The sequence below is a fragment of the Alosa alosa genome, chromosome 6 (genome assembly GCF_017589495.1).
Source record: "Alosa alosa isolate M-15738 ecotype Scorff River chromosome 6, AALO_Geno_1.1, whole genome shotgun sequence".
In the NCBI taxonomy this organism is placed as follows: domain Eukaryota; kingdom Metazoa; phylum Chordata; class Actinopteri; order Clupeiformes; family Clupeidae; genus Alosa; species Alosa alosa.
In genome coordinates, this window is record NC_063194.1 from 7,482,799 (window position 1) to 7,504,806 (window position 22,008).

A 22,008-nucleotide genomic window follows, 5' to 3' on the forward strand; every position below is an offset into this window, starting at 1 on the left:
GCCAACTAGTGGACAAACGACTACTTATCGCCAATACTGAAAATGCAGCCATGATGATGATGATGATGATGAATATTTATTTTGGCTTTCTTTAATCCTACTGAATTTGTAATTATGTATCGGCCGCTCTAATACCGATAGTATGTGGGTGCCTGTGTGTGTGCATGTGTATATGTGTGCATCGCCATTTACAGGCCAATGAGTGTACAGTCACTAAAATGTACACATAACCTAATTTTTTTAGACCCCCATGGATGAAATTCTACGAAACTTGGCATACCCCAGAGAATGCCAGGTCAATCATACACATAAAATTTGGTGCAGTTCTGAACATCTTAACTGAAGATAGGGCGATTAAAGCAGAATAATATTGCATTTTCATTTTTACCGGGTGGGGTGCAAATCACAAATGAGTGATTATGAGCCAGGTTGATGTGGGCCCTTGAGACCAACATACCATAAAAGATTCTTCATCCTCAGTGCCACGGTTCAGGTAGTTATTTAGGAAAAAGGGGCCCAGCACGGGGTGGGGTGGTGGTGGTCCCCGGGGATCTAAAATGAAATTTTTCCGTAAAAAGTCTAGTGGGGCTACATACCCACCAAATTTCATGTACCCCGGTGGTTCGGTGTCCCGGTATCAATGACCAAAAATTCAGGGAGTAGATGACGGAAAAATTCTTGAATTGTGTGCATGTGTGCGATACAAATTTATGTTTATGTGTGTGGGTGTGTGTGTGTGTGTGTGTATGTGCGTGCTTGTGTGTTTGCCTGCGTGATGTGTGTTTGTGCATGTGCATGCATGCGCACATATGTCTACTGTGTGAGTATGTGTCATAATGTTATGATTACTGTAAATGTATGTGTGTGCGTGTGTCATAATAAAGGAATGTCCACAACATTAGTGATGGGTTTTTTTTTGTGTGTGAATGTATTTTACTTAACTCATTGAATGTAGCTGGATACTCATGAACGCATGTCTCTAATAGCCACAATAGGAGTAATTATGACCGCCCGGCAATTGCCGGGCGTCATATAGGTTTAGTCAGATTTTTCCTTTTTTTTTTTTTTTTCGATGCCCAAATTTCCGTCCAATGATTCCCGGACACTGAAAGACCGGGGTACACGAAACTTGGTGGACATGTAACCCCACATGGATAGCATGGAACCATCGTTTTTCGTTTTGATCTGTAGCCCCCGCTGAATTGGACCCCGAAGGAGGGTAGGGCAGACACAGTTTTCTGTGAATATCTCGAAAACCGTAGGGTTTAGGAGGACAATTTTTTTTTATGTATGTTGATCTCAAGGGGCCATGTCAACCCATTCCATAACCACTCATTTCATGTATAGCGCCACCTAGTTAAACACAAAAAGTAAAAATGAGGTGGTGTAATTGAAGGTATCTGTGACCTAACATAGTCAAAACTGCACGAAATTGGAAGTGTAGGATCATTATGACACCCTCTGTATGCACGCCAAGTTTTGTGGAATTCCGTTCATGGAGGGCCACACAATAAATTAATTTATGTTACTATACACCAACTGGCCTGTAGGTGGCCGGAGACAGTTTTCTGTGAATATCTCGAGAACCGTAGGGCCTAGGAGGTCCACCTTTTTTGTATGTTGGTCTTAAGGGGCATGTCAACCCATCCCATTACCACTTATTTCATGTATAGCGCCACCTAGTTAAAAAATTAAAAAGCAAAAATTTAGGTGTTTTCATCTCAATATCTCTGGTTGACAAGGTCAAAACTGCACGAAATTAAAAGTGTAGGATCATTATGACACCCTCTGAATGCATGCCAAGTTTTGTGTACTTTCGTTCATGGGGGCCTTACAATAAAATAATTTATGTGTACATTTAGTGACGCATACACCAACAAGGATTCCCGGGACACTGAAAACCGGGTACACAAAACTTGGTGAGCATGTACCCCCACATGGATAGCATGGAACCGTCATTTTTCGTTTTCATCTGCAGCCCCCCTGCTGGACTGGACCCCGAAAAGGAGGGTAGGGCAGACACAGTTCTCTGTGAATCTTTTATGGTATGTTGGTCTCAAGGGCCCACATCAACCTGGCTCATAATCACTCATTTGTGATTTGCCCCCGTAAAAAAAATGAAAATCAGTAGGATTAAAAGAAAGCCAAAATAAATATTCATCATCATCATGGCTGCATTTTCAGTATTGGCTTAGAAGTAATCGCTTGTCCACTAGATGGCGATCGCTGCAGTGAGACGTAATTTTGTTGGAAGTTAAAAGTGGGTTGGAAAAACAATGGACGCTTCATACAAGGACTGTAATTTACATGGCTTAACATCTAATAAGGATAGGGGCGATGTTCACATGAAGTGTAATTCCCATTTCTTCTTGAAGCCGAAATAAATCTGAGGATGTTTATCGGACATGCTTGGTTTTTACTGCAGGTAATGCTAATCTTGTAATATCAATAAGGACCTAGGTAATGTTACCATTAGCGTTGGTTGAGTGATGGAGGCATTTGATTTATTGCATTTGTAGAAAACTATAAATGCGGTTATACCAAGCAAATGTATAGCAGCACTGTTTGTATCTTTCGACTGTCATTTATTGCACGTGCTACAAAAATCATTCTGTGCAATGGAAGATTTACCAACGCTACACCGGGTCTGATACAGTTTTGCCTTTACATGTGGAGACTGAGACGCCTGTTTATTTTGTTAGTGCGCGCAGGGGTGTGAGAGGGGAATCGATGTGCTTTGATTACAGCTTGGTAGTTGTAGTCTGTGAAATTAAAAAGCACGGTGTGTGAAGTATCCAAACAATGACACCTTCATTTCATTATGGCTGCTTTAGCAAAACACCTTAAGCTACTGTGTAGTGGGTCCCATTTAGAAGTGGCTACTTCATTCGGCTTTCCTTGACTCATGGAGCTGCGTGAACGTTATTACAACTTTTCGCCACGATATGACAGTTTAAGTCCCATTTGATACTGTAAGGCGAAGCCATTGGTTTCAAAGGAGATTTTATTTGTGTCGCTAGCATAGCCTATTGACAATTTATGTTGTCAATAGGCCTACCTTATAATCCTACCTGTAGCTTAGGGAAGCTAACAACTTTCTATTAGGATCTAGTTTGTTAGTTACCGTTTTGTCATAACTCCCTGATGCATTTTTGCATTTAGAATAGCCAGAGCGTGTATATCTCAATCGAAAATTAAACAATATCGGGTGCCTATGGACTAGGCTGGGTGAACCCAGCCTGATCTGCCCGCTATTTATTTTTGATTTCTTAAAAGATTGAGCTTGGTCTGATGAAAGCCAGACTACCCATGGACCTCAGTTAAACAATGCAAGGGAACATGAATCAGCCTATATTTGCAATAACAATAACGGACAAAAGCTCTTCAACTTTGGCCCGTTAAAATGTGTATGAACAGTCTAGCTTAATGCATTTCATCAAGGCCCATTTGGACATGTCAGTTATTTGCACCACTGGTTAGATGTAAAACAGCATTTCGTTTCAGACTAGGCTACTGTTACTTAATTTGTGCATTAACAATAACGTTTCAGACTACTGTTACTTAATTTGTGCATTGACAATAAAGTATTACATGAACTAAAGATGACTAAAATCTTATGTAGAAGAAGAAACATTCACAAAAATCCATCCATCCAAAATGACCTTTGTTTTTGATAGCTGTTGAAAACGGCATGGAACTGACAGAGATGTTTTTGTTTATAAATACATAACAAATAAATAAATAAATAACATTATGCTGATACCTTTTGCTTTTCCCAAATACAATGTAGCCTACAGGTGTAAGTGACCTTTCATCAATCCAGTTGCAATGGATGAACTGTGATGAACTGCCCTACTTGTGATTGTTTAGAGATTTTAAAGGTTTTATAACAATTCTACATCTTCTTTGGCTATTCTACAATCTATTCACCTTTTCAGCACCAGTAGGGTACTTTCTGTGCAGCCGCACACACACACTCAGGCATGCCAAACAAGCATACACAAAAGTTTCAAGAGTGGGGGATGGAGTAAAATATGGAGACAAATTGAAGTGTGATTTATTTTCGCGGAACGGATGTACAGGACTGAGCGGCGGTCATATTTTGTACCGCTATGCGGTACATCTAGTTTTAGCAACACCGTATTTTGTGTGGCCCATAACGACCCAGTGGATCATGAAAATGTGGCAAAATTCACATTCCTTGCATGTTGTTGGTACATTAATCCCATTCAGATTGCCACTTATCTGAGATGTAAGAGTTCAGTATAGGTTTAAGGTCTGGGGCAGGCATTTGACATTCTGTGACTTCTTCATTGAGGGCTTGCCTAGCAGCACTGTCCGCTTTCTCATTTCCCCTCAGACCAACATGGCCTGGGACCCAGCAAAAAACTACATTCAAGTTCTGGTTCTTTAGATGTTCTAGTTGATCAAGCTCAGCTTTGGTTGTACTTTTTGCGTGACATTAAAGCCTACTGGAAAGATTTTTTAATTGCAATTTAATTGAATGCAATTTACTTTTACGATTAAATAAAATTAATTTATCCCTCTCACCCATAGTTTTCTATTTATTTACAAATGTACATAGGCCTACTGTAATTACATTTATACATAGTTATTCTACTGATCTTTATACTATTCATCCTGCACATAAACTTATTCTTACTACTCTTATAATGTTGTTTCTGTACTACAATGACACTGTTTCCACACTGCACATAGCTGTATGTTATGTACATATCTGTTATATATTTGTCATATTGAATATCCATATTTATTCTGTTTTATTACATTCTGTTAATACACTGCATATATCTGTATTATTATGACCGCCGCGCAGCGAACTTCTTGTTCAGACCATGGTCATCTCTAAGCTGGACTATTGTAATTCACTATTAGCTGTCTTACCCGCTTGTGCAACAAGATCATTACAGCTGATTCAAAATGCTGGAGCACGCCTGGTCTTCAATCAGCCAAAGAGGATACATGTAACTCCTCTCCTAGTTACTCTCCATTGGCTCCCTATAGTAGCCAGAATTAAATTTAAATCTCTCACTTTGTCCTATAGGACACTAACTAGATCTGCTCCTAGTTATTTTAATTCAATAATCAAGCCTTACATCCCCAACCTACCACCGCGGTCTTCTGGTGAGCGTGATGTTGTGTCAACCAGTCATGAAAACTGGGTCTAATTCCAGACTCTTTTTTTCTTCAGTGGTTCCATGTTGGTGGAATGAACTGCCCAGTGCTCTCCGTTCCTGTGGTAGTTTTGGGTCGTTTAAGAGGGGTCTAAAGACATTCCTATTCAACATATACTTAGTTGTTTAAAGCTTTTTATGTGTTATGGTTTATATAATGTTGTTTTATTTTAATTGGGCTGTTAATTAATTTGACATTATTGTTTATTATTGATATTCTCCTTAATGTAGTCTTAGCATGTCATTGTTTTTATATTATTGATTGAATTGACATTATTGTTTTATTATTGCCTTTCCCCTTTTTTACATTGCTTTTTATTAGGCTATTGCTTGAATTGATATTATTGTGTACTACAACTATTCTCCTTACTATATTTGACCTACATTTTAATCTGTTCCCTGTTCAATTTTAAATATTATTATGTTGTTTTGTATTTATATGTCGCTTTGGACAAAGGCGTCTGCTAAATCCATAACCATAACCATAACAATGAAACGTTACATTTAATGTACATGTAAACAATGAGTAGGCTAGTTTTGGTTGTTGTTGGTGGTGTTACTGCATCCCTTAGTTATGCCTACAATGCAAAATTGTTCCCTCGTGATTGTTAGACGCATTTCAAAACATCGCGACGTGAAATGCCACAACAAAACATTGTTTGTGAATCGGTCTTATTAGGAGTCCTCGCTTAAGCTGTCACAGACTCAGGCGCTACTTTTAGGGCTAAAATGCTTCCTGAATTACTCTTAGTAAAAAAAAATAGGAGTCCTAAAGTTACGAGTGACGAAGTTACGAGTACAAGCATCTCATATCAAATGACCATGGCATTATGCTAAGCAACATAAATCTCATAACGTTACAGCAACATCTCCTATGACCTACATTAGCTAGCTAGCTTCTAGCCACACAAGAAATGAATGATGTTAAAATATCTGCTTAGCATTCTAATAACAGAAGGGGCACATTTATGTGGACCACTACAACATGACTCATTATGTCTGTAACGTTAAAGGAACTGTATGTAAGAAATGTATTTCAATTAATCATAAAATGGCCCTGATATGTCACTAGGCATTAAGAAATCATGTTCATTTCAAATACTTATATCACTGACAACAGTAGTACAGCCAGGATATTGTCATTTAAAAAGTGAAGTTGCAGCCCTCAACTGATGTTGATGTTGTGTTTTGTCATGTCATGTTGTGTTTTGGCCTGATGCGCCACCCTCCACCTATCTACTAATCACAAAGTCAGTAGTGTTTCGGCATCCGGGTTGGCAACCTTGAGTCAGGGGGGAGAGGATACACTGCTCTAGTAATTTGAAAGTGATTGCAGTACCAGTTTTGACCACAATATTACATATGGTTCCTTTAACTGTATAAATCACTTACTTTCATAAAGGAAGCACACCATCCAGCACATACACATGGAAACCGATATTTTAGGTACTTGGCCACGAACTCAAAACGTGTCTCTCTGAAGCTCTGTTCTAGAATCTTTGCTCTGAAGTCTGTCCCCGTTGCTAAGCAACATCAAATAAACGAAATGACAGTCTTCCAGTATTAAATGTGTAATGCGTGTGCTTCCGAATGGATGTGTGTGGTTTGCAATTAGAATAAACAAGAAATAACATTTCCAATAATTTCCCATGATAAATGACATAATATTTGCACCTTCCTTACTTGTGAATCTCACACCGTATTTCAAGTAGGCTACACTAGTGAAATGTAATACAACATTGCCACCTAGCGTCCAGATGTAGGCTATTTAACATTAACGTGACATTGCTTGTTTATTCTTTCGTCAACTCCATGCTTTTAGGAAAACAATCTTTTTATCATAGTTCCCTCTTCAATGAGCGATTACCAGCTCGTTTTTGTAACAGAGATAGCTGTTTATTGTCCCTAGGTTTACAGAAACACCTATTCATATTAATACGTAGCCTATGGAGTGCTGCCGACCACTGTTCATTACATGGCCCAGAATGCCTTGCATGTCTTTACAACAAAACAACACAGTAAAACCTAAATGCCCGTAAACATATGCATTTGCATACTTGTAACATTTTTAATAATACTCTCCCATCATGATATTTAGCAATAATGAAAAATTTAATTTGAATACTGTCAATGTGAAAACAACTCTATTATGTAAGCTATATACAGTATAGCTACTGTTCTCCTTGCTGTTCCAGTTTGTAAGTCCATACTATCCCATGGCAGAGCAAGGATTTCATGATTGGGCAAGGTTGCCCGGAGACATTGTGGCTACATGGAGATATTGGGCATACTTGAAAGGCATTGTGATAGAAGGTGAATGGTGCGAAGGTGAATGGTGAGAGTTACCAAATACCTGTGGGTGGTTTGCGAAATGATGGAAACTTTTGGAATATTTCTTTTTTTTTTTTTAGCTTATGCACCCTCACACTTATGGAATGTTTTTTGTGACAAAATTAAATAAATTAATTAAATATGAAATCAATACATGAAATATGAAATAAATAATTAAAAGTTGAAATAAATAAATAAAAGATTAAATAAATAAATAAAAAGTTAAATAAATAAATAAACTGTTATACTGCTTTGCAAGCACACTTAATAAAAAGTTCTATGGACATGTGCAAAAGTTGGAGAAAGTCAGAAAGTCAAACCACAAACCACACCCATGAATAATGTAGCTGCTACAGACCACCCCATTTTAGATTTGCGTAGGGCGCAACAGTCAATATTCCGCCGGTAAAATAGAGACAGCGCCCAAGATCCGCCCACAAAGCGATTTCAATTGCGTTAAAGTGCAAGATATAGGGCCCTATCATGACATTCTAAAGTGCATCGTCACTCGTCAAAAGTCTATTCAAATTTAGTAGGATGTCCAGTTCACATTGGGAGGGGTTTCGTTATCAAACGTGGAGCGCATGGCGCAACAAGATGTTTCTAGGTTTTTTAATCAGTCATATGGGTGTGTTTGGGGCATAACATCATTTTAAACCAATGAGAATGACATCTGTCATTCCCTTTAACGGCGCAAAGCGCGATATGTCAAATAGTATTTTTGCATTCAACGGCGCATTTGAAGGAGGCTGCTTGCGAGACCGTATGGAATAGTCATTCTTAAACCATGCTTTACTAAAACCTAGCATAGCCTTCACGCATTTGCAACCGTCTATTATTTGAACTCATTAGCAAAGTGAAACTAACTTCACCAAGGAGTCAGTCAACGACAAGAAAGTTATATGCAGTTACTTTCACTATTGACTGACAATGGGTTACCATCGAAAACATAGGCTGGAAAAAGCAACACTTACCCTAATATTGCTCAAATGACTGAATAAAACAACATTTATCCTGCAGAGGAGTTGCTTATATCTCGTGACAGTGCGTCTTCAGCTGTGCTCCATACGTGTCTCGCCTCTCCCCTAATCACTTTTAACCGTCATTACCAATTTGCAAATGATGGTGAATAACTACTCATCATGAGATGTACAGTATTTCGTAATATCTCTATTCTAATTATGTTTCCCATTGTAATCGTGCAATTTGTGTTGCTTTGCATGGACGTGCACTGGTGTGCGTTCATGAATGATAAAAGGATGGTGCGTGCACCTGCCAATATGACTGTTGACACGCGCTCCTAAAATAGCATATGAACAACTCGCCATTGACTTCTGACCAGGTTTAGGTGGTGTACGATAGCGATTTTTAGACAACGCGCCAGGCCCCTCCCTAGGTTGTTAATTGCCACACCCCTGGGCGCAATGTTTAAAAAATAAACGTGCAAAATACCGAATTAAACTTTGCGCGGGTGGAAAACGAACTTTAGCCATGCGTAATACAGCCCCTAGCCCATACTCTTTTGATACCTTGAGGGAAATTTGGTCTCTGCATTTATCCCAATCCGTGAATTAGTGAAACACACTCAGCACACAGTGAACACACAGTGAGGTGAAGCACACACTAATCCCAGCGCAGTGAGCTGCCTGCAACAACAGCAGCGTTTGGGGAGCAGTGAGGGGTTAGGTGCCTTGCTCAAGGGCACTTCAGACCACGGCTCCTGGCGAACTTCTATCGCTGCACCATCAAGAGCATCCTCACCAACTGTGTCACAGTTTGGTATGGCAACTGCTCTGCCTCCGACCGGAAAGCACTGCAAAGGGTGGTGAAAACTGCCTAACGCATCACCGGTTCCTCCATCGAGGCCATCCAGGGCAAGTGATGCTTGCGTAAGGCACGCAGCATCATCAAACACTGTTCTCACCCCAACCACAGACTGTATAGTAGTGAAACACACTCAGCACATACTAATCCCGGTGCAGTGAGCTGCCTGCAACAACAGGGAGGGACTCGAGGGGTTAGGTGCCTTGCTCAAGGGCACTTCAGCTGTGCTGCCTACTGGTCGGGGTTTGATCCGGCAACCCTACAAGTTACAAGTCCGAAGCGCTAACCAGTAGGCCACAGCTGCCCCTATTGTTCACCCCACTCCCCTCGTTACAGGTTTCTCCTCATCCAAGCTAGCAGGTTCAGAGGAAGTTTCTTCCCTACGGCTGTCACCCTACTGAACTCTAGCTCTGCATCCCAGTGACAACCAACCAACTAAGCCCCCGCCCGATGCCTCCTTGCCTGTGCCTGTTGCGGTGTCCACGACCATGGCAACCTTGTCAGGGACAACCAGGAGGCGGACATTTTGCAGACATTTGCCCATCAACAACCCCTTCTCCCCTGGACAATTGCCTGTTAAAGTGCCCAACCTTTGCAGACATTTTACATTTTTTCCCCTCAACAGACCCCCCCATAATTGCACTACCCTATTCAACCCATAGTGTTCTATGTATGTTCTATCTACACTTATACATAGCCATATTCTACTGCTCATCATACTATTCATCCTGCACATACACTTATTCTTACTACTCTTATAATATTACTATTTCTTACCACACTGCACATAGCTATACATATCTGTCTATATGGTTCATACTAAATATCCATATTTATTCTGTTTTCTTATAATATATTCTGTTAATACACTACATATCTATATTCTTACTACTCTTATAATGTTACTGCTACACTGCACATATCTGTATATGTTGTTCATACACTGTTCATGCTACATAGCCATATTTATTCTGCTTTTATAAGGTTACTGCTATGATAAGGACACTGCACATATTTATATTTAATTTACATAATGTAAACCACCTAATGTCAACCAACTTTATACTACTGTCAATACTGTCTACACTGCACTATATATTTGTATATCACATTGCACTTTTTCTGCTTTTTTGCACTTCTGGTTAGACACAAACTGCATTTCGTTGTCTTTGTACTCTGCATAATGACAATAAAGGATGCCTTTAATGTGAACTAAATACTGACCAAATACTGAACTTAAAATACTGAAAGTAAAGCTTCCACCTTAAGAGACTAGTCGAAATGTAAATCTTGGTTGTGTAAATTTTCAGTTTAAATCTGCTGTGCTATGAGGCTGAAACACTAGGACATTTGCAAGTTTGTAGTGTTTCTATACCGATTCTATACCGTTTGTCTGTCAGGGTGTGCAGGCTAAGCTATACTTTAACTTTGGTCACATCCCAAAGTTCCCTTTTTCTTAAGGGTCTTTTGTCCACTGTTTCACAGAGAACAGAGAGAGAGAGAGAGAGAGAGAGAGAGAGAGACTTTTTAGGTCTGATTTCTCTTTGGAAGGGTGTTTCCATAGCAACGCCGAGGCAACGCTTTTTCCCCTCTCTGTGTGTTTTTAATTAGCTTGCGGGCTGCCAGCGGTGGGGGTGATCAGGGGGATGAGAGTGGAGAACAGGAGCAAGCCGTTCTTTTTAAGGTCATGAGCAAGCCCGGCTCACTCTTCAACAATCCCCTTTTCCTATTTCTTCATAACCAATTTGCTGAGCCTCCATTGTTAGAAAAGACAAAGAGACAATACTTTGTCACCTTGAGGATTTGTTTAAAACATGGAATGATAAAGTGAAATCAAATGCAGTTCCAACAGAGCATTAGAACATCGATAAGAAAGAAATAAACACACCTGGGAACTGTGTTTTCATAAAGAGCACAGTGGCTCTGAAAGCATTCTTGTTTCTTCCATGTGTTGACAGCAGGGGGCGCAATTTAATTGTGTGAATTCGGAGCTTTTGGCTCCTGCCTAACAAAAACAAACAAAAAACATGATTACAGGTTGTGCACAGCAACACAGAAGTGCACACATACATGGCCTACATACTATATATATATAGGCTACACACAGCAGCTAGCAATGTGCATCCTGTTATAACAGGGACTTAGATGAACTAACAACTTATGCTTCACATATAACCAACAACATAAAAATCAATCCAACACAACAGAACTCCAATAGCAGAAGCCTATGCCCACAGGCTGTGCCCCCTTCGTGTACCTACATCGAAGGGTCATCCTTCCAACTCAGAAAAAATCATGGAGCCTCCATCCTCGGCTCCAGCTCACTCAATAAGCTGCTGTTGTGTATGGCTGGTGTGAATTTAGTTAGCGAGCGAGTGGGCGCATGGCAGATGAGAAAGCGGTCCGCGTGGGGGCGTATGGCACAGGTACATGGGCTCTCAGAAGCAGCGTGCTAGTGGGCCAGCGCTGCCCACCCTGTGGCCTTCCACGACCCCTGTACTTCCTGTCAGAAGGATGCCAGCCTCTCACTACCAGCTTGCGCTCAGTGCAGCTCTCTGTTTCAGTACGTCAACATGTGAGACATTCTTGTGACCAAATGCACATATTATTGCATCAACAATATACAGCGTATATCTATATACATCCACTGTTCGGGAATTGGTGTGACCAATGCTGCAATACTTGGTTGTTAAGTAAATGTTGCCTTAATACAGTTGCCTTAAAAATGAATGATCCACAAAAAAAAAGAATTATATGGGATATGGCCCATGATGCAAATGCACAGTCAACGATTCAGTTTCTTTTTATGATATGGTGCTGCTATGGGCAAGATACACTAGACTTTAGCTGTTAAAAATCAATATTAGACTCCTGAGCCAGGTTTCTCTGTCTTCGTCAGGGGGCTGCGGCACGAATACAGGGACGGGAAGCCACTTTCAATGCTATTTTCTGTTGCTATGACCCACTACAGGAAAAGAAACAAACCAATGTAACCAACCTGGCAGTGACAGTTTTTACTAAGGGGTGTGAGTGTGAGTTTGTGCGCACTATGCAGCTTGTGTGTGAAACACAAGTTGTACAGACACACAAGTGACAAAAAAAAAAGATGCATGCATGCAAATCGAACAGCTCAGAGCACACAGAAACTGTGAAGCCTAAGAGGCTGTCACGGGTCCAGTGACACAGAAGGGGTGTGTGATATAGCGGGTTGTAAGGGTAAAGCCAAAAAGATCAACTGTCTGTCGTTGTGTTTTGGAGAAGTGCGGAGAGTTGTGTGTTATGTAAATGGCTGGTCATGCGTTCAGTGGTGTAGGATCTATCTATCCACCACACCTTGCTCAGAAGTGCGGCACTCAAATAGCATATTCATCTGCAGTGTTACGTAACCATGAATGTGTATTATGTTGTTTGAGTATGTGTGTGTTTGTAGATATTTCTGATTATGCCTTCTCTCGCTCTCCCTCTCTCTCTCTGTGTCTTCATGGTCAGTCTTACATCACCCTGTCTTCACAACCACTCCATACAGTTGATACCCAGGTCAAACCCATGCTGGGTACTGCATGCAGACCACCTCATGCAGAAACAAATCCCCATGCCACTGTAATAAACTGCACAAACAAAACTGCACACACAAGAGACAGTAGCATCCACAAAGTCAGCAGCATCCTGTGTAAATATGTCCACGTCCATTCCAAAGTTCAAGTTTCCCCATGTGTTGTGGATGCTAGCCTCCTCCCTCGCAGCATGGCCCTGTAGTATACTGTGTGCATAGTGGATGCTTTTCAGCTGTCCTTGCCTCCTACTTGTTTGTGCGTCATAGAATAGCAATGAAAGTGTCTTTGCTCAATGCAGTCTGTGAGCCGGGCTGCACAATATAAAAAGGAATTTATATAACAAAGCTAAAGAAACCAGACAGGACAGATCACTTATGAGAGACAGCAGTGGAAAAATACTGGACCTGTCAAATGTCTTCTTAGTGAAGCTATTGCCAGCCCTTCTCTTCCACTGCTTTACCTTATGTATATTTAAATAATGGCAACTTTGCTTTCATCCATCTTGGATAATACTGGGCAATACATGTCAAAGTCACAAACCATTATCTCATCATTACAGGCAGAAGCATGCCTGAAGGCTGGGGTTGATATTCAGGACATTTACCTCATATGCAAAATAGAAGATAATTTTCAATCTCTAGGTTAGTGTAATGATGCCACGTTCCCCATGTGGGACTTTACAGAATTAATTGATTTCTAGTATACCGTCCGCATTATTTGATTGATTATATGATTTCTAGTTGTACTGTCCCCATTAGTCACTCTTCTGTATGAAATAGCCTATTTCACTATTGTGTTCCTGGTGTTAGCCTACATGTAATCTTCTTGTAGACCTACTTTTTGCTAGGAGATGAGCATAGAAAGAGGTTAGGTGAATACAATTAGGCTATCATAGTCCAGGAAATGCAGTTCTTTTTGTGTAAGATTTGTCAGATTTGATATTCTTCGTTTGACGTAGACGTCACCATCTCAGGAAGCTCCTCCGATGTCCACTTAATTTGTTTCTTGTTTTAATTTTGGAAATTTGCCTGCCTCTCGTAGGCGTTCCTGACTACAACTGACAGCTGTTGACAGTTGGCCTTTGCTAATTTGACAACCCAAATAGGAGGACGCGCTAGTCCATTATTAATACGCTATTCTAGAATTAATCGTTCAAAACATAAACGAAAATTCCAAGAGATTCCGCCCCGTAACTCATTTTTTTTCATGGGTTTTACGGGTTAGAGTAATGTTGTCAAATAAGCCATCACTTCAATTCATCGTGTTTCCTTACTCTCTGACAACATATGGTGATCATTTTTGGAATGGTTACAGTTTATTTTCCATTATTTCCTACATACTGGACCTTTAAGACGAACACCTGTTCTTTGTTGCGTGTTTGTAGAATATTCTGCATGAAGTGAAAGCCGGGGTGCGTTATCTGTTGAAATCCCCCTCCTCTCAGAGTGATTCCGAATTATTCAGCGAACAATTTGTATCAAAGCAGATTACGTTCAACATAATCTAACAGATATTCCTTACACTGCTTAGTAGCCTAGATAGTTTAGGTGATAGATATTTAAATCGTACTTGGTAGCCTAGGCTACTCAGAGATTGAGATACAGCAAACTACCACTCTCCGATGCTCCGAAAAGGTGATAGTGGGGAGGGAGGAGTTTTGATCATCACATGTCAGACTGCCTGTGTTTGGCGCTGCTCTCGCTCTCCCACTCCCTGATGTTCCGGTGACGGACGCACTTGCGCGCTGACGGAAGGCACAATTCGTGGCACTGTGCTGAAGTGAAGAGAGAGCTGTGCTGTTCTAACGTCCCGTCCGTTAGTGTCCAGTCTGGCAGACTTTTTTTTTCATTTTACAAACTACAAGTTTTAATACTTCCGTGTTCAAAATGGCTGACCAAGCGCAGACAAACAGCGATGGAGAGGAGAGGAGCGTACCCAGAGGGTTTGCTCGACAAGGTGCGCTGAGACAGAAGAATGTTCACGAAGTGAAGGACCATAAGTTTATTGCCCGTTTCTTCAAGCAGCCAACCTTCTGCAGCCACTGCACGGACTTCATCTGGTGAGCAACAGCTAGTTCTGATAAGATGCGTCTCTCTTTGAGCCTGTGCAGCACTTCGCCAGAGCTAACCGATCATACAAATTCCTGCAAACAGGTGGAAAACTCATCGCTTTAAAGTACAGGAATGTACATGTCATTAAATGTTAACCACACTTCATCGTCCTTGCGCGCTAGGCTTAGAGCTAGAAAAGTGTAGCCTACTTCATAACGTGGATTTATCCCGTGATTTTCGCAATTTTGTGTCTTTAGATGTTAGATTTTATTGCGGAATTAAATGAACACAATATCATCAAAAATAACACAAAAGGAAACAAGGACTCTGCTCTAGTAGTGTCTGATGTAATTTGTAAAAATTTGAACTTCTATCAAAGGCACACTGTAAAACATTTCCGTGTTTTGTTGCAGGGGATTCGGGAAACAGGGATTCCAGTGTCAAGGTAAGCATTTGTGTGCAAAAGTGGCCTGATTGTTCTTTCCCATTCCGCCATCTGTACCACCCCGTTAGTCAAGACAAACCAATCAACAAGGGGAACCTGGTCAGAGATTTCTTTTGTACAATCAACATGCCGCAACTTGTAGCCTGTCATTTGTGTTGGCTGTAACTATTGTATTTAACATAGGCCTACTACGCGACCCTGACAACATTTGTATCCTAAACTTAGAATTGTATGAAAGTGACTTTTTCTGTTTTGTGAACATGTCACAAATGCATGATGTCGTTATACCACATAGATATTAATTTGCGGAATGGTAGCCTATGCGCTTCCGCGGCTGATAACACCATCGGTAATGCAAGTGAATTTGAATTAATATTTTCATAGGTAGTGACAGGTAATGAATGTGATTAAAAGCAATAATGCAATCTAGAGAGGTTATCGTTACAATGATCACACAGCACATGGTGCAGTGGGCATCATTAATACATTGTATTCATATAATAGAATTAAGACTGCGTTAACCGAGGGTTTGTTGTCCTCAATATGTGTTTGTCTGATGGGTGCCTTGAAATCCTTTGCATTGCAAATCTGTATCTTAATGAAGCAATACTGAAGTTATTCTGCCGCCCCTATGGAAATCATCATCTGCTTAGATGTGCCAGAGATATTGGATACAAAATAATGACCCCTGCTTGTCACTGTATTGTTAATCACCTACTGTAAGCTGTAGAAGCTGTCACCATTTGAATCTCAATTGGCTGTTGGCTGTGTTGGATGAAGTCATGGCTGAATGATGTGCTTTGCTGCATATGATATGGGATGAAGCAGTTTTTTTTTTTCTGAGACTATAAGGTAGAGCAGCGTGTTGATGAAACCAAGGATGTGGTTAGTTCCATGTTCTGTTCAACTCTTATTGTAACACACACACACACACACACACATACACACATCACTTTATGGAGGCTCTCTTGCTCCTTGTTCACCAGCTAGTCACACCTCTGTGTTCTGCACTGGCCTACACTGACCCTCTTTACTAATTGATGGAGTTTCCAGTGCAAACCAATAACCGCTACACTCGGGCTACACACAGAAATCATATGAGGACATACATTGTCTGACTCTACAAAGTCCACATACACACACACACACACACACATTTGAAATTCAACAGAAAAGATATTTTGACCTATTGCTTGTTGTGCAAATCTTGTGTGGTTTTCTGCTTTGTGGGGCCCCTTCTCAGAATTGTATCACTGAAAAGAAGCTCAGAGACGTAGTTCATGAGGACGGCCTCAGAAGGGACTCTCTTGACTTTGGCACAGAACAAATTTCTCCAGGGGTTGATTACCTACCCACCCACATATCTAGTCATCCTCAATCCTAAAACACACACACACACACACACACACACTCGCACACACTCTCTCCCTTCCTTAAATGCCCCCTCCTCCTCCCTCCTTCTCCCTTCCCAATCCCACCCTGCTGAAAGGAGGAAAATTGGCTTCATGAGGAGGCTACAATTACCGGTCACAGCGGGTCAATGGCACTGGCGTGTCGAGCAGTGGAGCGGTTCAGCTCTCCTCTCCTCCATTTCCCAGTGGCGGGCAGCGGGTAGCAGCCTAATTGCTGGTGCAGGGGTGAGTGCAATTGTGCAGGGAGGGCAATGGGAGGAGGGCACCGTTTACTGCGGTGTTTAAGGCTGGCAAAGTACCCCCCTCGTCCTCTACACACATTCCCCCCACCTCCAACCCCCAACCCCCTTGACCACCTCCCGAAAAAGCAAAAAACATACCATTTCAGACACCTGTTGGAGAAATAAATCCAACTGTCTGAACCACGTTGATGTCGGTGTGTATGATCCGTCAGCAGACATACTTGGCCAGTCCATAGTTTTTTCATGTCCATCTGCAACTTGTGTCTAATACCCTGCTGTTTCAACAGTTGCTGCAGCTTTACTGTTGAAAGAGGTTAGAAGTCTCCCGTGTATGTGTGTGTTTGTGTTTGTGTGCCCTTTAACTGGAAGGCTGTTTGAAAAAACACTCCTTGTTTTCTTTTGAGGCTCCTTTTTCTAGGGTCTCTCTGTTGAAGTCTGGTATTGATCGGCTGTTATCTCCTGTTCCCATCCCTTCCTCATCCCTTCCTCTGAGCCAGCGGGGGAAGAGGGAATTCCTCTCCCTTGCAAGGTCAGGCCCAGGCCTGCCATGGTGCCTGCGGAGATTCTCTGGGCGTGTTGTACAGGAGCTTCTGCCTCAGAGGCTGAGAGAGCATTGTGTTATCATTCCACTGTTACGGGAGACTTGTATTACTAGAGCCATTGTCCCTGGACCCACTTGGGCATTAAGTGCCTTGATAAAAGGCGCAGCAGTGGAACTCTTCAGGCTACTGCATGCTAGCCCAGCCCATCCTTAACCACCATGCTACCACCACCCCACCGCACCACAAACCGTTCAGTACATCAATTAAAAAACATAAAACATTTCACATCAGTGATGTGTAGCCCTGTGTAGAGCATAGCCTCCTATATGGGAACCGCCAAAACCCCCATCTACCACTAGCCATTACCAGAGCTCCTGTAACATACTGTAGGTTCAGTTTTTCTGTGTTTGGGATATCTTCCAGTGAATTGTCACTGGAGCTGGAAGGTGGAATGTACCGTGCATGTGGTAGTAGCACACAGTAAGCCGTGAGAAAAACCCCTTATGGCAGCTCCCCTTCCTCTCTTCATCTCTCATCCCTCCTTTTCTCCTTCTCCCTTTCCTCACCTCTACACCCCCACCATCCCTCCATCTATGTTAGGTAACACTTTAGGGGTGTAATGAGTGTTAATGGAGCTGAGAGAGACGAATGTGCTGAAATGGGCTCATTTGGGCGCTGGTGAAACAGTTCAGCCAGTTAGCGGCCTTTCCCTCCAGGCTGCCAGGTGCGTTATCACTTGCGGATGAGCCAGATCTCTGACTGGCAGGGAGGGACTTAATAGCCCCACGTGTGCCAAGGGGAGACGATAAAAGAGTTCATGCCACCGATCGCTAATTGTCGCTGGAGGATGCGGCGGCGATAAAAGTGGAGGTGGAGGCGGTGGAGCGATCGGTGTGGATAAAGCGCAGTCGCACCGATTCACAAAGGCAGGAGATTGAGGGATGATTCAGACGAGACATGATGGATGGAGGGTCCTGCGTCAGAAAAGCAAAAAAAGATGTGTCAATTTGTGCGTGGGTGGGGAAGGGGTGAAGAGAGAGAGAGAGAGAGGGAGAGAGAGAAAGAGAAAAAAAGAGAGAATGAGGGTGAGGGGGAATTGAGAGATGAGCAGAGATGCAAATGCAGAAAGAGGAAGAGAGAGAGAGAGAGAGAGAGAGAGAGAGAGAGAGAGAGAGAGAGAAAATAAAGTGACAGAGAGAATAGGGAGGAGATGACTGGGGAGAATAGCAGTGACATGACATGACTCTCTGCTAACTGCCAGCGCCCCTAACAAGTTTTAATGTGTGTGTTCAAGCCACATACTTTAAAATGTGAAGAGTGAAGAGACAAGTACGTGTTCCCAATGACACTTCAAGCCCCAAGCAACAGCTATCAATGAAGAGCTTCTCTGCTTTTGCGTGCATTCTCACCACTTTTGAATGGGCCCATGCATAAAAATGGTCCTGTGTATGGGGAAGGATTGGGCATTTATTAGATAAGATCCCTTTATGATTGAGAGAATGGGGTCAAGTCATGTCCAGTATATGTTAGGGGAATTTTTGTAGCGTGCGTGCGTCATTAATCTGTTTCATGAATAAAACAGTGACGGCAACAGGCATCATGTCTTTGCTTTCATCGCCCCTGCAGCGTATCAAATCTGAAGCTGAATCATTCAGGTGGCATATTGTGGTGAATCGCAGTATCACCACAGTTTTGCATTGACTGATAGTGAGCTGCTTGTGTATAGATCTATGTTAGTTATCCTACAGATACATGTAAATGGATTGATCTCTCTCTCTCTCTCTCTCTCTCTCTCTCTCTTTTCTTTTCTTTCTTTCTTTCTTTCTTTCTTTCTCTCTGTTTTTCAGTCGTTATCTCCTTTTCTGTCTGTATCTTATGCTTCCCCTTTTGCTCGATCTCCCTTTATCTTTGCTGTAGCGAATCCAGGCATGTGAAGGTGTGGACCCTTTGAAGGCACTAAAAATAGCCTAAGTGTTCCATGGAGATCCAGTGAAATGGTAGAGGAGGAGGGGGGCATGTGTAGGTGTGAGGGGAGAGGAGCTCTGAGCGATGCTCCTCTGAATGCGTAGGAAAATACATTTATATTCCAGCATGGCGGCCTGTGTGGAAGCACACACATGAAAATGAGCTTGAAGAGGCCAAGCTTCTTTTGGGAAGGAATAGCTGGATTATTCATTCGGAAACATTACTGATTGTAATGGCAGTCCCTTTTACGAGTAGTCTTGTTGGTTGAGTGCCGTGAATGTGACAGTCCCATCTGAACACCTAGAAAACAAGTGAAGCTCGAGGAAAAAGGAATGTTGTGATTTGTTTTTGTGTGTGTGTTTGGTGACGTCACTCTCTCCCCACACAAACCCCCTTGTTGTATCCTCTGTTAGAAACTTACCACCCCTGGGCTGTGTGAACTACTGTATAGGCCCATCTCATTTACACACACACACACACACACACACACACACACACACACACACACACACACACACACACACAGGAGGAAGCACGTTAACATGGGCCAGGGTCTGATTAATGAGGTGCTTTGGGTTGGAGGTGTTGATTGCCCCCACCCTAGCTGAGCCTCATGAATGGGTTACTCTTGAATACATGTACATCGACATCTAAGTTCCATTATTTAATGTTTGGAAAGCGTAGCTTCCCACAGTGTGCCTTCCTTCCACTTTGGTCCTAGAGGTCGAGAGAACATGTCTTTGGATTTTAGCTCTGTATTTAAAACCTCTTTGGAGATCCATTGAAATAATATGGGGTGTAAAAGTAAAAGGCTTGTTGAGAGAAGATGGGAATGTAAGCCACGAAGAGACATTTGTTTAGCTGCAATTCTAGGTGCAAGTATATCAAAGAACTGTCATTTCCATATTCAGGTATTACTATGCGAGTGCTAACTCTGCAGTCTTTCTTCCACATTTGACAGGAGAAACAATCGATGGTTATGTGTTCCCATTAACGTGTGTGTGTGTGTGTGTGTGTCTTGTGGTGATACAAATGGTCAGTGTTTGTGTGTGTGTGTGTGTCTTGTGGTGATAAAAATGGTCAGTGTCTAACCTCTGCCTGTGTGTGTGTGTGTTTGTGTGTGTGTTTTTCTCTTGTGGCGATACAAATGGTCAATGGTTATTTAACCAGATGTGGTTTATTGGATTCGGTAGGTTCTTAAGGATCACATTACCTCTGCATTATTTCTTTTTTCCCCTGAGGAAGCTGTATCAAAGGGATCTGTCAAGCCATTAGAATAATGAAATGGCAACCTGAGGGTTGCATCAGGGGAAGAAAGAGCTATTCAGCTATAAGACAATAATGGCCTCCAATTACCTCTATGATCCTTCTGTGTGAACTCAGTGGCGTCCACAAACTCTGTTTCCTTTTGAATGCCATTAACCCCACGCCCGACTGATTTGATTATCAGTTGCTACTTCCTCCCTATTTTCAACTTGCTTACTGTGTTCACACCGTTTACTGTTTAGAAGACACCATTGTTTGTTGTTTAGCCGATATCCTTATGGGTGAAGCATGATTATACTCTCTCTCCATCTCTCTCTCGCTCTCTCTCTCTCTCTCTCGCTCATTACTATTGCTTTGGTTAATCAGTGTAACGTTCAGCCACGGCAGATTCATTTTGTCGGCTTTAACCCCTTCACCTGAAAGCAAACTCAATGCTCTTAATTAGAGGATACTTTGGTGAAAGGCCTCCACTTTGTGACCTTTGTTTTGGTCTGGCTAGTCTCTTTTTTTTTGCTTTGTGTTTGATGTGTGTGTCGGGGTCGGTCCTATTTGATGTGTGTACTGACTGGCTGCTGACCGGGCAAGGGGTGGATTAAACGAGTGGGGAGACGGGGCTGGGTCAGGGGCAGCCCCACACTGTCCGGGTTTTAGCGCCATCAGGGGTAAATGACGCGCCGACCCCTAGTCGTAAAGGGGAAGCCTTGCCTCAGCATGGTTGTGTGTGTGCTTCTCAGATGTACACTTTCCATTATAGACAAGCTATATACCATACAGTGCTGCTGCTATAGTTGGCTCCATTAGCTACTGCTGTGCTACACTGTAAGATATGTCTCCTCAGTGTTGAGTGATCAATGCGAGCATGTACTTTTCTATTTGTTGAGTTTATGAGTAGAAAAACATAGCAGTCATGATCACTTCTGTTAGCTAATCAAAGCTGGCAGTGGCAAAGACTTAGATTAAGATAAAATGAAAAAATGCGGAAGTCATGAACGTCATCCAGATTAATGTACTGTACCTTGATCAAGTTTGAGTGTGCTGGAGAAACTTGAAGGCGTATCACAGTATCAGAATCTTTTCTTTTGGGATGTTAAGAAACTGAATACAAAACAGACAATGTAATAATGGCAAGAACGGTAGTGTGGCCGGATTTGTGATATTATTAAACAATTTATTAATGGGAT

General features: G+C 41.9%; 1 protein-coding gene and 1 long non-coding RNA gene across 3 annotated transcripts in view; one reads left to right on the forward strand and one right to left on the reverse strand.

The window, feature by feature from the left end:
• LOC125295523 overlaps window positions 1–14,486 on the reverse strand; it is a 33,331-nt gene extending 18,845 nt beyond the window's left edge. Inside the window, exons 1-2 of the long non-coding RNA XR_007193672.1 lie at window positions 14,250–14,486; window positions 11,239–11,355 (exon numbers count right to left, since the gene is read on the reverse strand). This is a non-coding gene — a long non-coding RNA (uncharacterized LOC125295523). The remainder of the gene's footprint in view (window positions 1–11,238; window positions 11,356–14,249) is intronic.
• Window positions 14,487–14,624: 138 nt separating this feature from the next.
• Window positions 14,625–22,008, forward strand: part of LOC125295520 (protein kinase C beta type) — a 147,612-nt gene continuing 140,228 nt past the window's right edge. For both annotated transcript variants that reach the window (XM_048244811.1, XM_048244810.1), the window contains exons 1-2: window positions 14,625–14,963; window positions 15,369–15,400. In XM_048244811.1, the coding sequence (XP_048100768.1) occupies window positions 14,791–14,963; window positions 15,369–15,400 (205 nt within the window). In that variant the 5' untranslated portion in view covers window positions 14,625–14,790. The remainder of the gene's footprint in view (window positions 14,964–15,368; window positions 15,401–22,008) is intronic.